We start from the raw sequence: 14,390 nt of genomic DNA on the forward strand, positions 1-14,390 counted from the left end.
GGATAATTTGGCCCGATCCGGTTCAATCCACCACAGGTTGATGATTCAGTGAGCCAACCCAACCCGGGTAACTTTTTAGCGAGGCAAAAAAATTTGAACCCGGTCCAACCCACCACAGGTTGGCAGGTTAAACGGGTTGGCTCACGGATTCACTTAAATAAAAAATATATAATTTTATTTTTATTTTTTTTCAGTCAAAACTAAATTCTAATTCTAATTAAAATCTAAATAAACTTTAATACAACTCAAATACAATCCAAAATAAAAAAAATACAAATTATTTATGTGTTGGCTAAAAAAAAAAACCTAATATGACCCAAATATAAAGTCCAACTTAATAAAAAACACTTGTGTGACCCTTTTATATGCGGGTTGGTGAACCAACCCGGTTCACCACAGGTTCAACCCGGATGAGCTGAGTTTTAGATGAATCAAGTCAAAAATCAACCTGTATTGAAATTTGTAAAAAAATTCAACCCAACCGGTCCGAACTTGTGATGAGTCGAGTTGGTTCGCGGGTTCCAACCCATTTTGACATTTTAGAGTATATCATCAATTTAATTTGGTTTTATTTAATTTTATTGTCGTTGTGTTCTCGTATAACAACTTCATCAATAAACTTATCAGTAGTAGTGACTAAATTGATTTGATCTTTATTAGTGCAAGCGAAAAGAAATCACCTCAATTAATTATTTTATTACTTTATGTATATCGTAAAGACTAATATTTATTTAGTTAATCTTTTACATAGATTTTAGTACTTTAAGGAATTAATCATTTATTCTCAATTTCGTGGAAACACTGAGAAATATTTAGGTGCAATGGAATAATCCTATTTGATTTTCTTATTTTCAACCAGTGGTATAAATTATGCAGTTTCATTTTGTATCACCTATTTTTCATATTATTTTTTTGACAACGTATAAAGGACGAAATCTTTGGTAAGAATGATAAAAATATCCGTTTATGCGGGTAAGATAAAATTTACTCATGGGCATTTATTATATGTGAGCAGTGAATATTTTAATCTTTATTTATAAATAGGTCGGATGTAAATATCTTATTATTTGTATTTGCAAATATTTGTTATTCATCAAAAAATAAAAATAAAAATTAATTTATATTTTATTAATTTAAAAATAATTAAAATTAAAATTTAATTTATATTTTATTAAATTAGATTAAATTTATATTTTATTTTATATATTTTTGTAATTCTATTTTTAAAATTTATAAAATATTTTTTTTAAACTTCGCGGTTATTCATAGATATCTAGAGATTTTTCAAAATTCGCATGTATTTTTTAAATGGATATTCGATAAGTAACAAGATGGATAATAAATAGATTCTTTATTGTAAATCGGAATTATGAGTAGGAAATATTTGTACCTGACCCGTTGTCATCTCTATCTATAGAAATTAGCTTCCGGCATAAATAAATAAATAAATATATATATATATATATATATATATATATATATATATATATATATATATATATAAAAGTATTAAAGTGTGTAATCACACAAAAATAGTGTAGTAATAAAACTTGAGTTTGTTTTATATGAGAAGCTTAAACACAGTGTTTGAACAGTGAATTCCTTTTGGGTAATATATTGAAAGAGTGAATTTGTTGTATTGGTTAAAAGAAAGCAATTTTAGAAAGTGATAAGAAGAAGTGTATATATATCCATAATATATAGTGTGAAAAAGGAAATATTTGGGTAGTCTTTATTCGGTGTCATATCAAAAAGACCATACAAAGGCACATATTGACCAACGACAATATTCTTGTTGATTGGGAAATTGCGGTTTGGTATATATTCTCTAAAATATGTAATCAAAAGCTACCTATTTTCAAGAATCTCATCATCACAAAGTAGAAAGCTTGAGTTTTGTGGCGAACCTTATGCATTATGACTTGAACTAGGGGAACCCTAAGTGCTCACAGGAATGCAACAGTGACTATCTCATCATTCCAACTTTATTAATTTCAACAATGGATCAATAATTTCATCACGTTATAAATACTATCGCAATGGGTGTGTTAAGGTGTATATAAGTGATTATTTGAGGTAAAATGTGGCGTGAATAAATGGAATAGTGCAATTCCACTTCTTGGGTGCGGAAACTGAATCATCAGAAGACACGTTATCTTCATGCGGCAACCAGACACTGAACATAAATGAAGAAATTAATGGTAGATAAGCATCATATTTTTTCTACGTGGGTTTAACCAAATTAATGGTAGATAAGGCGCACTTTCAAATGGGGTCAAATCAATATACCAAAGTTTGAGCTGTTTATGACCATGCACCACATGAATGAAGAAATTAAGGAAACTCACATTACACCACATCTATGTTTGCCACCCAACAATTACATCGGAAAAAAAACATTAATTAAACTATGTGGTTTTCCAAAAAAGCTCCATAATTAACATTCTTTGTATTTTTTTCTCTGTCTCTTCGTACTACATTATCCTTCTATAATCTCACATTTTCCCTATTTCATTCACGGACGGTTATAGAAGAAAAAAACTAAAGTAAATATTATGAGGTGGTAGTAAAGAAAAATGTAAAAACTAAAGTCTTGTTTTGGCATTATGAGATGGTACTTAAGCACTATATAAGATAACACATTTTGAAATAAAATATTATTAATGTCTCTCTTTTATTTGTTGTCCGATAGGAGCAATCTAAGGCGTACGTGGGACAAACTGTTCACCAATATCTGCATTGACCACTTTGTGGAAAATCAGATAAGGCATTCCCAATAACATTTTCTTTTACATTATTCATTTTCTACTCAATTTTACCTTTTATTTTTCTGTTATATTCCAAAACGTCATAGCATATGCAACCTTCGCACTTTATATATGAAACGAATGGAGACATTTTTCAACCAAAAGAGGAATAGAAAGTAAAAAATATATAGTGAATTGGGAAGTAATGAACTACGAAAAGAAACTAAAAAAAGAACGGATTGGATTTTTTATTTATTTAAATTATAAAATTTGTAGTAAAAAAAATAAGAAAAACACTCAAATAAATTAAAAGTAATAGTTATAAAAAAGTAAAATAAAAAGTAGGCTAGAGCACTCATATTATAACTCAATGAAATTTGAATTTAGTTTAATTGTATCAAACAAAACCAACTTAAACTTATATAAACTCAATTCAATATTTATATATTAATATGATTTTAGTCTTTTAAATTATAATGTGAAATTAAATAGTGTTATTATTCAAAACTTTAATAAGTTTGATCCATAAATTTTAAAAGTAAATAGATGTAATCTTTTTTATCTAATGATCTTACAAATTTTTTGACTTTACAAATGGTATTTCACATATTATTTATATGTGAATTTAAAAGTTTTTTCTTTTGAAGGTTGCTTTCAACATTTTATTCCTCAAATTTATACTCTACAATCCATCTCTTGTCATCATCCTCTTCAAATCCCATCATCCATCTTCATCTTGTAGATGACCTCCCATACACTCTACACTTAAACATCACTTTCAACATTCCTCCTCTTTGCTTTATCACTAACGCAATATGATACTCACTCAATTTCTCTTTCATTCTCTCTGTACTCATCTTCAAACTTTGAAGATGAGAAATTTAAAGAAATAAAAGAAGGATGGAAACAATCATGTCTAAAAAAAAAAAATGTTTAAAATCATTATATGAAAGTTATTGTAAGTGAGTGGTTTGTGCTTAAAATTAGAATTGATTTTTAGTTGGTTTGTATAAATGTTATATTCTTATAGTCCTGCATGTTTTAGGATTGTATTAATATATCTTCTGTTTTTAAAGATCAAATTGTATTTAATATTTTTATTAATTTATATGGGATTGCATGTTGTGTTTGACTTCATTTTTTTTTAACAAGTTAATAAATGTTATCACAAAAACTAATCGAGCTGTTGCAATGTTTCTTTTGATGTTCGTCGTGTTATAGTATTTCTCTGTGCATCAAAATAACATTGTCAATTATTAAACAATTATTTTTAATAAATTGCAAGAAAATATCAAACTTCAAAAAGAAAAAGAGGTCCCACCGAGATTTGAACTCGGGTTACTGGATTCAGAGTCCAATGTCCTAACCACTAGACCATGAGACCATTGATGATATACTTACGGAATGCTGCTATAAAAACATTTTTCCTTTACAATACCACTACCCGATCAAAAAAAAAATTTTGATACTGTGATGTGTCTAAACACCAAATAGAGTACACATTATATCATGTATTTCTTTCAAAACTTATGACGAAAGTCCTCTTACAGATGTTTGTATTCTAATTTATTAAAAAGTATAACATATAACAAACCTTCCACACCAGAGACATTGAATAATAATGCGAAAATTTACATAACTAAGATTACAATACACCCGACCAAAACACGAAAACCACAAACCATGACCTTGACTTTATGGATACTTCGCTTGGAAAGCTGTTATTGCTTTATATATATTTCAGGAAAGAGTTTTTTTCATTTCCGACGAAGGATGTATTAGTTGAAACCTTACGGAGTCCTATTGGATTTAGCTTAGTGATTTTTGTTGTGACTTTCGTTTTTCTCCGTTGAGTTAAATAATTGTATTTTTTTACATATTTTGTGTGACCTTTTTAATGTTACTAAGTGTAAAAAACTGTCATCTATATTACCTCTGTATATATTTATTAATGATTGATTAGTCCAGTTCTATATTTTCTTCTCCAAAAACTAATCAAAATTTGCTTCATACAATACACCCTAAAATGTCGCTCTTAACATCTGTCTTAGATAGAAAGTACCCCTTTTTTCTTGTTCTTGCCAAACTTAAAAAAAGGATAGGATTTCTTCCTTTTATTTTTTCTGTTACGGTTATTTTGTTGGAAAAGGGATTCAGTAAGATACTAGTTGCCGAGAGGGAAGAGGAAGGGGTTTGGGTAATTACAGGCAGAGGGATAATAGGTTAGGCGTGTAGAAAAAGAAGCAAGTACAGTTGAGAGAAGAGAGAGAGAAAGGAGAGGGGAACATCATGGATGGAGTTAACTTTAAAAGCACAAATAGCTAAATAAATTTTCAGAAGATAAAAGAGTAGTAACAGATATATAAAACGCAAAAAGATAAAGGATTATTTGTACAACTAAGCCAAAATAATTATAAAAAAAAACACCAATTAGAGCAAGAAAGACTGTAAAAGGAAAAAGATGTTAATTATCTATCTATACTATTTACAAGGAGCACAACAATTTCTATGTTTCTGTCTATGCTATACTCTCAACAACCTATACAAATGTTAACGACTAAACCAAAATTTCAAGGTAAACAATTGAATCATCCCTTCACTAAAGACAATTCATTTAACTTTTTCTTGTCACGTGTCAACAGAGGCCATGTTAGAAAAATTTCAGCACCCTGTTTCTTCTGCTGCCGCCAAAAACCAACCCACTGACGCCTGCTCCTAGGAAAAAAATCACCAATCCAAAAAATTAAAATTATATCTGTATGTATATATGTCTAATCACATCATGAACAGGTATTTTAGATCATCCACAGTAAGGCGACTTTGACGACCACCAGTTCCATCCTCTCCAAAGGCAGACGCAACCATTTTTTGCTTTTTTTGCTGCAAGTGCATATAGAAGAAAACAAAGGTTTTCTAGCATGAGCAACCGTGATACAACATGTATAAGCCCAGATGCAAAGATTAGACAAATAAATATTTAAAAAAATCAAAATTAAATCACAATAGAAGAAAAAGATGAGGAAAATTTTACATGTACATCTTCCAATTTTTCTACAACTTTTAACACTTCTTAAATAAAAAAATAAAAAATATTGATTCATCCTAAATCATTTTATACTTTAAAATAAGAGTGTTTGTATATCATCGTCCAAAAGATAATAGGAGAATCTTGAAGTACGTTATTAAAAGGTAAAAACTAGTGATGCACATGCTTTTTAAAGTAACACGTATCATTATCTATAAACAAACTATATTTTATTCAGAAATACTGTAATATATATATATATATATATATATATATATATATAAGCTCGAAAAAAATTCATTCGAAAATATGGCAAATTCCGTACCAGGACATATAACGTATATAAATGCATCTATCAATAACATCAACTACATAGCTAATGCAGCCTTCATAACCATACCATAATGAAGCAAGTAAGATTATTGCTTTGAGTATTCTTTCTCATATACTTTAAAAATAATTGTATATTCACATTAAATTGTGTGCTATATAAAAAATTGTCACATTAAAAGTTCCCATCTAAAAGAATGAGTTATACGCACACATGAATACTAGTGTACAATGAATATTCAGCAAACACAACCCAAAAACAAAAGGAATCAGAAGGGCTAAACAGAAATATTTCAAGTAGTTTAAAGAAAAAATCACCAACCCACATATGAACTTAATTATTAATGAATTGTGATATGTGTGCAATTGTCCATCGAGAGTTCAGTAGCATTCCAAACTGATTCCAAGAACTTTTTTTATCAAATTCTCCCCCAAAAGAATTGTTTTTAAGTTCATAAACCAACCAGACCAACATGGCAAAATCTCCCCTTTTACAAAAGGGCATGTTTACAAGGCAACCAAAAGAAAATACCTGCAGAGCTAAAATACGGTCTTCAACTGTATCTCTAACAGTTAACCGCAAGACTGTGACAGGACGGGTCTGTCCAATACGATGCGCTCTGTCTATAGCTTGATCTTCAGTTGTCGGATTCCACCAAAGATCTAGCATAAGAACATGGCAGGCAGCAACCATATTCAGACCAAGACTAGCAGCCTTCAAAGACATAATCATAACTGAAACCTGAAAAGGACAGATAAATCCCACTGAACATTACATTGCAGACAGAAAAATCATCAAATAATACCATCTCACCAATAATATTAAATAAAGTAATCAAAGCCATTTCCCACTAGGTGGGCTTGACTATATTACATACCTCAGGGAGAGTGTTAAAGTCTTTAACAGCTTTATCCCTTGCCGAGACAGACATTGTTCCGTCAAGTCTTCTATACTGGATTGAAGAATTCTTAAGACATGCTTCAAGTAAATCTAGCATCCTAGTCCACTGCGAAAACACTATAGCTTTCTCACCACCAATTGAATTATTAGAGGCTCTCTCTAACACATTTTGGTTCTCAGGACATTCATTTGAGGATTTCATTCGGTCACAAGATGAGCTGCCGAGCCCATCAGTAGTTTCCCCCAGAGTGCTATGCACAGAATTGCTTTGGGGAGCACAGCATTGTGGTTTAGACAAAGACTGCAACACCTCAAGTGCAGCCCTAATTTTTGAAGAATTATATGGCTGACTCTCAGAATAAAACTCAGATTCATCCACTTCACAACCAGAGTAAGCAGGCAAATTATCACAAGCCTGATCAGAAAAAGAACTATTCAATGTGACTTTGGAGAACACTGAAGACATGCTTAATCGAATTTTGCAGTTTGTAGCAGGGCACTGATTGTCATCACCAGTAAGATGTTCGCAAATGCACTGGTTACAAAAAACATGACCACAAACTGAAACAACAGCATCTTCAGGAGGATCCTACACAGAAACCAAGAAAGGAGATATTAGATCGAAGTCAGGATATGGTAAATTGGTGTTTTTAAAAATACAATTACAACCGTGTAAATCTCAACTCCGATCAAGCAAGAGCGTTTAAGAAAATAAATCTTGATCATCCTTTCTACCTATTATTAAATGCAACAAGTAGTGAAAGCAGGTCTCTATTTAGTCCACTGTCTTATTTTCCTCGGTCACAACCCCCATCCCCCTCAACATCAACATAATATACAGAAAATAAAAAATTGGAATAAACAGAAGTACAAAATCATTTTAAGCATTGATTTCTCAGTAATTACTAGAATATTGTGTTCTCTCATATCGAATAACAGTCATACTAATCCATGTAACATTCATTTAGGAATAAAAAGGTACAGTCAAAACATACATTACAGATACCGCAGAGGGCCAAACAAGCTTCCAAACAATTTAAAAGAGATAATCGTTTTTCCTGAGTAAGCTTCTTTGCCATCTCAACTGAAGATTTCCAGAGGGAGTTAGAATTGTAACGCTTGACAAGCAGGGGATGATCGCATGCTTGTCTAAGGCGCAAAAGCATCAATAAAATGTTAACATAATTTTGCTTCACAGTTCCAGCATCAGCATATTCCTATGACATGACAAGAGGAATTTAATAAGTATTGCCATTAAAATATACCACCAAGAATACCCCCCCCCCCCCTTCTTTTGGGATAGAATAAAAGCACAACAATGAAAAAAAAAAGAAAGATGTTTTCATTATTTGAATATTTCCAGACTGTTCTAAAGATTAAGAATGCGACCTGAAACTGTGCTCGGGAATCAGCCTCTAGTCTAGAATAGAAATCACGTTCCTCCTGTGAAAATTCCACTTTTTTCAACTCTACAGATTTAGGTGGCAAAGAAATGATAGGCTCCCCATCAAGAAGTGTGCCTACAGCAAATTATGACCGTAGCATGGTTATATACAAAAAAAAATTGAAAGTTAAACATAATAGCAAACAATAAGGATAATACACTAGAATAGAAAAGACAAAAGATGTCTAATAACCTCCTTAAGTGATGATGTGAATTTCTTGCATTCAAGTTTACCTTTTGTGCGACGTAACATGATTGTTTTTAAGACAGCTTGTAGCTTTCTATATCCTTTCGATGGACTTTTGCTGATAGGGATCTTAATTGTGGAACAGAATGATGTGTACACAGCATAAGGATCATATCTTAAAAATCTGAAGTAGCTATAGAGATCATCGATTGCATTCTGGATAGGAGTCCCTGATAAGCACCATCTACGCTTTGCTCTAAGACCCCAACAAGCCCTTGCAACTTGAGTTCTGTGATTCTTGATACTCTGGGCCTCATCCAGGACAACTCTAAACCAAGCCACTTTCGCAAGAGGACGAGCAACAGAGTCAAGCATCGCAGAGTCCAGTCCCTTCTTGCTAGTTTTAGAACTAGAAGGGCATTTCCTTTTCTTGCTTGATACTGCAGGATCATCATAAGCTCCTTTTTCTTCATCGTCTTTGTCAACTAGAGGCTGCTTAGGGACCTCCATGCTGACAATTGAATAAGTCGTCAGAACAACATCATGCTTGGCAAGCTCATAAGGATCTTTTGTTCGATTGCTACCATGGTACACTAGGACAGAAAGATTTGCTTTGCCAGTTACCTTACTGTGCAACTCTTCATCCCATTGCCGCAAGACACTAGTTGGACAAACAACAAGGGTTCCTGCAGACGGCCTTCCTTTTACATGCACTAGCAAATTCATGTTCTTGTTTGTATTTATACAAGATAAATCTTGAACAATATTAGATTCAGTATTCACTACGCCACTCTCAGGAAGCTGATCATCATCTGCATCCAGGTTCAAAGTTTCTAATTCACTTTTCTTTGCAATGTTGGATTTATTCACCAATGGAGGTCTTTCCTTTAATATTAAAGCAATGGTCGACACTGTTTTTCCAAGACCCTACAAGAGAATAAAGTATAAATTTCTTGCAAGGAATTCAAATAATTTGTTGATAGTCAACTATCATCTCAGATTACGAGTGCATTGCACTCACCTGATCATCTGCAAGAATTCCTCCACAACAGTACAAACTTGAAGTTTCCTTCTGAACCATCCATGATAAAGCAATTCTCTGTAAAAAAAAAAAAAAACAACCATTTCAGTTGGGTGATTCAAACATACAGAGTAAGCAAGTTATCAGGGCATCAAAACAAAATTTGGGTTGAAATTAATAAACGAAAAGTTTCATAAAAGACTCGGAATAACCAAAAACTTCGAACCACTTGTACAGTTAACCAACAAACAATATATAATTGATTATTAGGCCTCATACAGTTATTTGTTTACTAAGGCCGCAACGATAAAGTGATTAAGGGTGAAAATGGGGAATTTACTTTTCAACCACATTGCACACATTTGCATCAAGGAGTGGGGAAGGTATAACCCCATAAAACCTGTTGGGGTGGCAAAGAGAGGGAAGCTATAGTGATTCAATAAAGAATCAAGGCCTTATGGAAGAACTTAGAAATATTGAAGCACTACAATTATTTCATACTCTGATCTTGTTTTGTGAGCGTGGAAATGAATAATCCTATAGACTAATTTTAGAAGTTATCCATATTTTTGGTAAAATAACTACCCAATTTATATCACCGATGCAAATTTGCAAAATAAATCACAAAAATAATGTTTTTTTTTTTGGCTTTTGACTACCAAATTACAGATCCAGATATTCATTTTAGTTTGGAAGAAGCTGGCAGAACAGACTTAAAACACCTATATAATAGTATTTTTAAAGGAGAGACACAACATATAAAACGATTCAAGAATATAACCTGATGTCGTAAAAGAGGAACTGCCAGCAGTCCATCTGGTGGACTAACCTCTGATTTTGGTTGGGAAAGATCCTGCGTTATCAACAGAAGTTATTGAGTTTGAGAAAACCAGGACAGTAAGATATTAATATGTCATGCAAGCCATGGCAAAATTTGAAAATAGCAATAACCAGGGATGGTGCAGGGACAATATCACGCTGATCATAATCTTTCACACCACACCCAAGAGAAAAAGTCGCAAATCCTTTACAGATGCCATAAAATAACCAATTATTTCCCAAATATAACATTCTAAATTATACATGCATTACCATCTCCACCAAATCGCATCAATTCACATACCTCCGATAATTATTAGAAAACATTATATGATATGATTTGAAAGTGCCTGACAGAAAGGGGGTCAACTAATGTGCATGACTGCACGTGCAAAGAATACCCTTCAAACTGCCAAGGACTACAGAGGATAAAGTGTCAACCTGCAATGCAACTCGTAATATGTACTGCTCGTCACGTGCCTTTGGTCTCATAACTCCCACCGTAGAAGAATGAGTATAAACACCTCTTGAAGATTGTAATGTGTTGAGGGAATTCCCAAGATCTGCTGATCGACTCACAGGTGCAGGGTGACTGATGTCTTCAATAATGCAAACATCAGATTCATCCTCAATATTGGATTTGTCGGTACTTCCTTTTGAAAGCTGGGAATCAATACTTCTATGCTCAATTGATTTTCCCTCTCCTTCACTCATAACACAATTATACAGCTTCCCACTGGCAATTGATGTCTGGAGATTATACAAAGATTTGTCAAATGGTTTTAAATTTAAGTTTCCCATAATTCCTGGAAAGTAATTGGCAGCTCCACCAATAGCGTCTTGATAATATTTGGCTTTCTCGGTCGTTGTGAATGTAACACTATCCTCACACCTCAATAAATCATTACCCTGAGATCCAACTGCAGGAAAAGTACCAGGTAGTTGTTTCATCTCCTGACCTACATTGAACTCAGCATCCTCACTGTGAGCAGGATTTTGGTAACGCATAATCAGTCCATCTCTATCAGTTTTGACATTAAGTGATTCACCTGCACTTGAAATATATGAAGCACAAGTTGACTGTTGCACTGATGCACTGTCTTCAAAGAGAACATTACCAGGAAAAGACGATGCATATTTACTATCTTGGAACGTATATTGATTATCTTGAAAAGACATCCCCCCACTGATGATGGAACGCATGCCACCACTTGTATCAGTAAATAACTCCATCTTGTTGACCTTCATGTTCCTCGTCATTTTTTCATTTTCCCACACGTGAGGATAAGCACCATTAAACAAACAATCAGAAGCGTTGGCAATAGCAGGCCTATCATCCATACCTTGGTAAATATTAAAAGAAGGATAATAGTCATTAAAATCATTGGGAACATTGGAACCTTGACAAATAGAGGAATCAGTTGAAGTTGCAACATAAGACAATCTATCAGCATCGACAAACGATCTTTCAAACGATGTACACGAGTCATTTTCCTGTTTACCAGAAGGTCCAGTGATCTCTTTCGTATAGGTTTCATAATCATCAAATTTTACATCAATATTCTCAATGATAGAACCATGTGAAGCAGCTGCATGCATAAAATTTAATCAGCCACTAGCCAAGCATTAAAAATTCAAGCATAACAATGAACAAGTTGCCAATGTCTTAGACTAATCATAACCTAGTGAAGATTATACATACGTTCAGATTCTGCACCATATCCTACATGCTTGATTTGGTTATCATTTTCACACTTCCACATAGTCAGTTTCAAACTATCTCCACATACAGCTACATTGCTTGAATTAACCTCAGCATCAGGAAATCTTGTGCATATGTAAGCAGGCATCTCACAATTGGAAACTCCTGTCCTTTCTGTGAAGTCAAAATCATCACCTTCATGGTCCATGTAACCACCAGCAAGAGCATTTGGGGAAGAGAAAGTCTGTGGTGAAGGTCCCTGGTTTTCATGTTCACATTCAAGCACAGAATTCCCTGCTGAATCACAAACTAGTTAGCCCTTGGTCTAAAAATCTAACCCATATGATCAGAACTCAGAACAACCTATAACTGAAACCACTAATGTCAAACCTAAGAAAAGGGGCCACTTGAGACACTAGTGAGTAGGCAAGGGAAACAGTCTAGAGTCAATGTAAAGTATTAGCAAATACATTACATATCAATTCCAATATCAGAGTTAAAGAATGTCCCTATAAAGTTCAACAGACTAATTACAATCAATAAGCAGCGGAAATGACTAAAAAAGGCCACACAAGTCCACATACCGTTTTGAAGTAGAAAATTATCATGGATGCCAGATTCACCAGGTGAAATATTTTTCAATGAAAAATCCTCGGGACTACTCTGCAGCATGACATCCAGAAGATTAGAATAGATGATAACATCACATATGAATGCTAGTTATTCAAAAGAGGCATAAAGGATTTGGTTTGAATGTAAGCAATCATTTTAATGATGTTCTCGAACTTAGCTAATTGAAAAGACCAAGAGGAAAATATAGTAACAGAAGTTATGACTTCTCGATATCCTTGTAATTGTTAAGCACCTTTTGGAATGATCATCAACACTAACTACTCATTCAGCATCCCATAAATTTAATAAAAAACAAATGAGTGAAAGCACAAACTAGTCATAAAATATCATTCGTCCTTCAACATAAACAACAACGAATTGAAAACGCGCAGAAAAATAGCATGGCAATACTCTTTGTTCATAAAAGGTGCAAAAACAGATTTGCAAGTTTGTCCCAACTGGATAAACCATACATGATCCGACAGAGATCTTCTGAATAAAAATGTCACTGGCAAGATCGAAGATCATTCTAGGAATGAGGGATTCAACACGTCATTCACGTTGCAACGAACATAACTTTTAAAAAAAGATTAGTACACAGAAGAAAATTACACAGATTAACTAAAGATTACTTTAAAGAAATTGTGATTTTCCTAAAAACACTACTACAAAGCTGCGTGCTCAGTATACATACACCTTGGCCTGAACTAATAATGTTACTGAAATTTTACAAAATCCCAACGGGGAACCTAAGCGACATTGGATAAAACTGAAGTACTGCATTCATTGAAAATTAACAGTGCAAGAAGTTCCACATCTTATATAATCAAACAAGAAAACTATACAAAAGGCGTTGAAGCATGAATATAAAACAATTGGTAAAGTGGAACAGTTGAATTCCAGTTTTCCACACTATCTAATCGGAATTCACAATAATTTCCCCTCACAAATCGTTGGGGCACGCGCACACTCTCGTTGCAAGCACAAAACTATACCTCAGAGGGATTGTTATCCTCGTCGAGAACGCTCATAACAGTTTCCAGATCGATGCAAAACTTGTCGTCATCGGCGGCGTTCCCGTCACCGTCCAAGAAGCACGCGTAGCCGAATCCCTCATCCGCCATCATCGCCGAGAACCTAACGAGATCGATCGCATCAAAAACCCTAACTCGCTTTTCTAGAAGCCGCGGCCACAAAAGCAAAACCTCCGGTGGAGAATTTCGGAATCGAAGAGCGAGGATGATATCAAACCCATTCTAAAAGGGAAAGAGAGAGAAAGGCGTGACGCGCGGGTTCGTGAAGAATCAGCGGAGGTTTCTGCGAAGGTTCGTGATTCGACTTTTCTTCGTCACGTCGTGCTGTGGTGGGAGGAGAGAGAGAAAGTTAGAGAGAGAAATGACAAAGTCGTTCGCGAATCGTGGACGTAGGTTTAAATATGGTTTGGGGTGGCAAAGGGCTAGAGGGTGCGCAGGTTAAGAAAGCCTGCTCGCCTTATGATTGGGTTGTTATTTAAGTTACAGTGCGCGCGGACATGGAGAATCTCCACACGTCACGTCTCTTGTACGACGCCGTATTCATTTTTCCATACAATCCTTTGCCCTT

General features: G+C 33.9%; 1 protein-coding gene and 1 non-coding gene across 6 annotated transcripts; both read right to left on the minus strand.

The window, feature by feature from the left end:
- Positions 1–4,059: 4,059 nt before the first annotated feature.
- TRNAQ-CUG lies at positions 4,060–4,131 on the minus strand. Its single transcript has one exon. It is a non-coding gene; the product is annotated as a tRNA-Gln (tRNA).
- A 994-nt stretch (positions 4,132–5,125) lies between these two features.
- On the minus strand, positions 5,126–14,238 carry LOC114189123 (helicase-like transcription factor CHR28). Of its 5 annotated transcripts, XM_028077831.1 has the most exons (13): positions 13,784–14,238; positions 12,761–12,839; positions 12,177–12,473; positions 11,524–12,063; positions 10,916–11,433; positions 10,437–10,508; positions 9,656–9,733; positions 8,682–9,561; positions 8,393–8,523; positions 7,999–8,220; positions 6,981–7,592; positions 6,635–6,844; positions 5,375–5,627 (listed from the first exon to the last, which is right to left on the minus strand). In XM_028077831.1, exons 1-13 carry the CDS (start codon positions 13,913–13,915, stop codon positions 5,523–5,525), a joined length of 3,876 nt encoding a protein of 1,291 aa, XP_027933632.1. In that variant the 5' UTR covers positions 13,916–14,238; the 3' UTR covers positions 5,375–5,522. The 5 variants fall into 5 exon arrangements, with proteins under 5 accessions (XP_027933630.1, XP_027933632.1, XP_027933631.1 ...); XM_028077829.1 differs by having other exon boundaries at positions 5,126–5,627; positions 10,916–12,063; XM_028077830.1 differs by having other exon boundaries at positions 10,916–12,063; positions 12,177–12,470.
- Positions 14,239–14,390: the final 152 nt, after the last annotated feature.

This window comes from Vigna unguiculata, chromosome 6, assembly GCF_004118075.2.
Source record: "Vigna unguiculata cultivar IT97K-499-35 chromosome 6, ASM411807v1, whole genome shotgun sequence".
Lineage (NCBI taxonomy): Eukaryota > Viridiplantae > Streptophyta > Magnoliopsida > Fabales > Fabaceae > Vigna > Vigna unguiculata.

Coding starts and splice junctions, on each gene's coding strand:
- LOC114189123 (XM_028077829.1), bottom strand. CDS start 13,915: ATGATGGCGGATGAGGGATTCGGCTACGCGTGCTTCTTGGACGGTGAC. Junction 12,474..12,760: donor TAATTTTCTACTTCAAAACG/GTATGTGGACTT, acceptor TTTGTGATTCAG/CAGGGAATTCTGTGCTTGAA. Junction 10,509..10,915: donor TATTACGAGTTGCATTGCAG/GTTGACACTTTA, acceptor TTGATAACGCAG/GATCTTTCCCAACCAAAATC.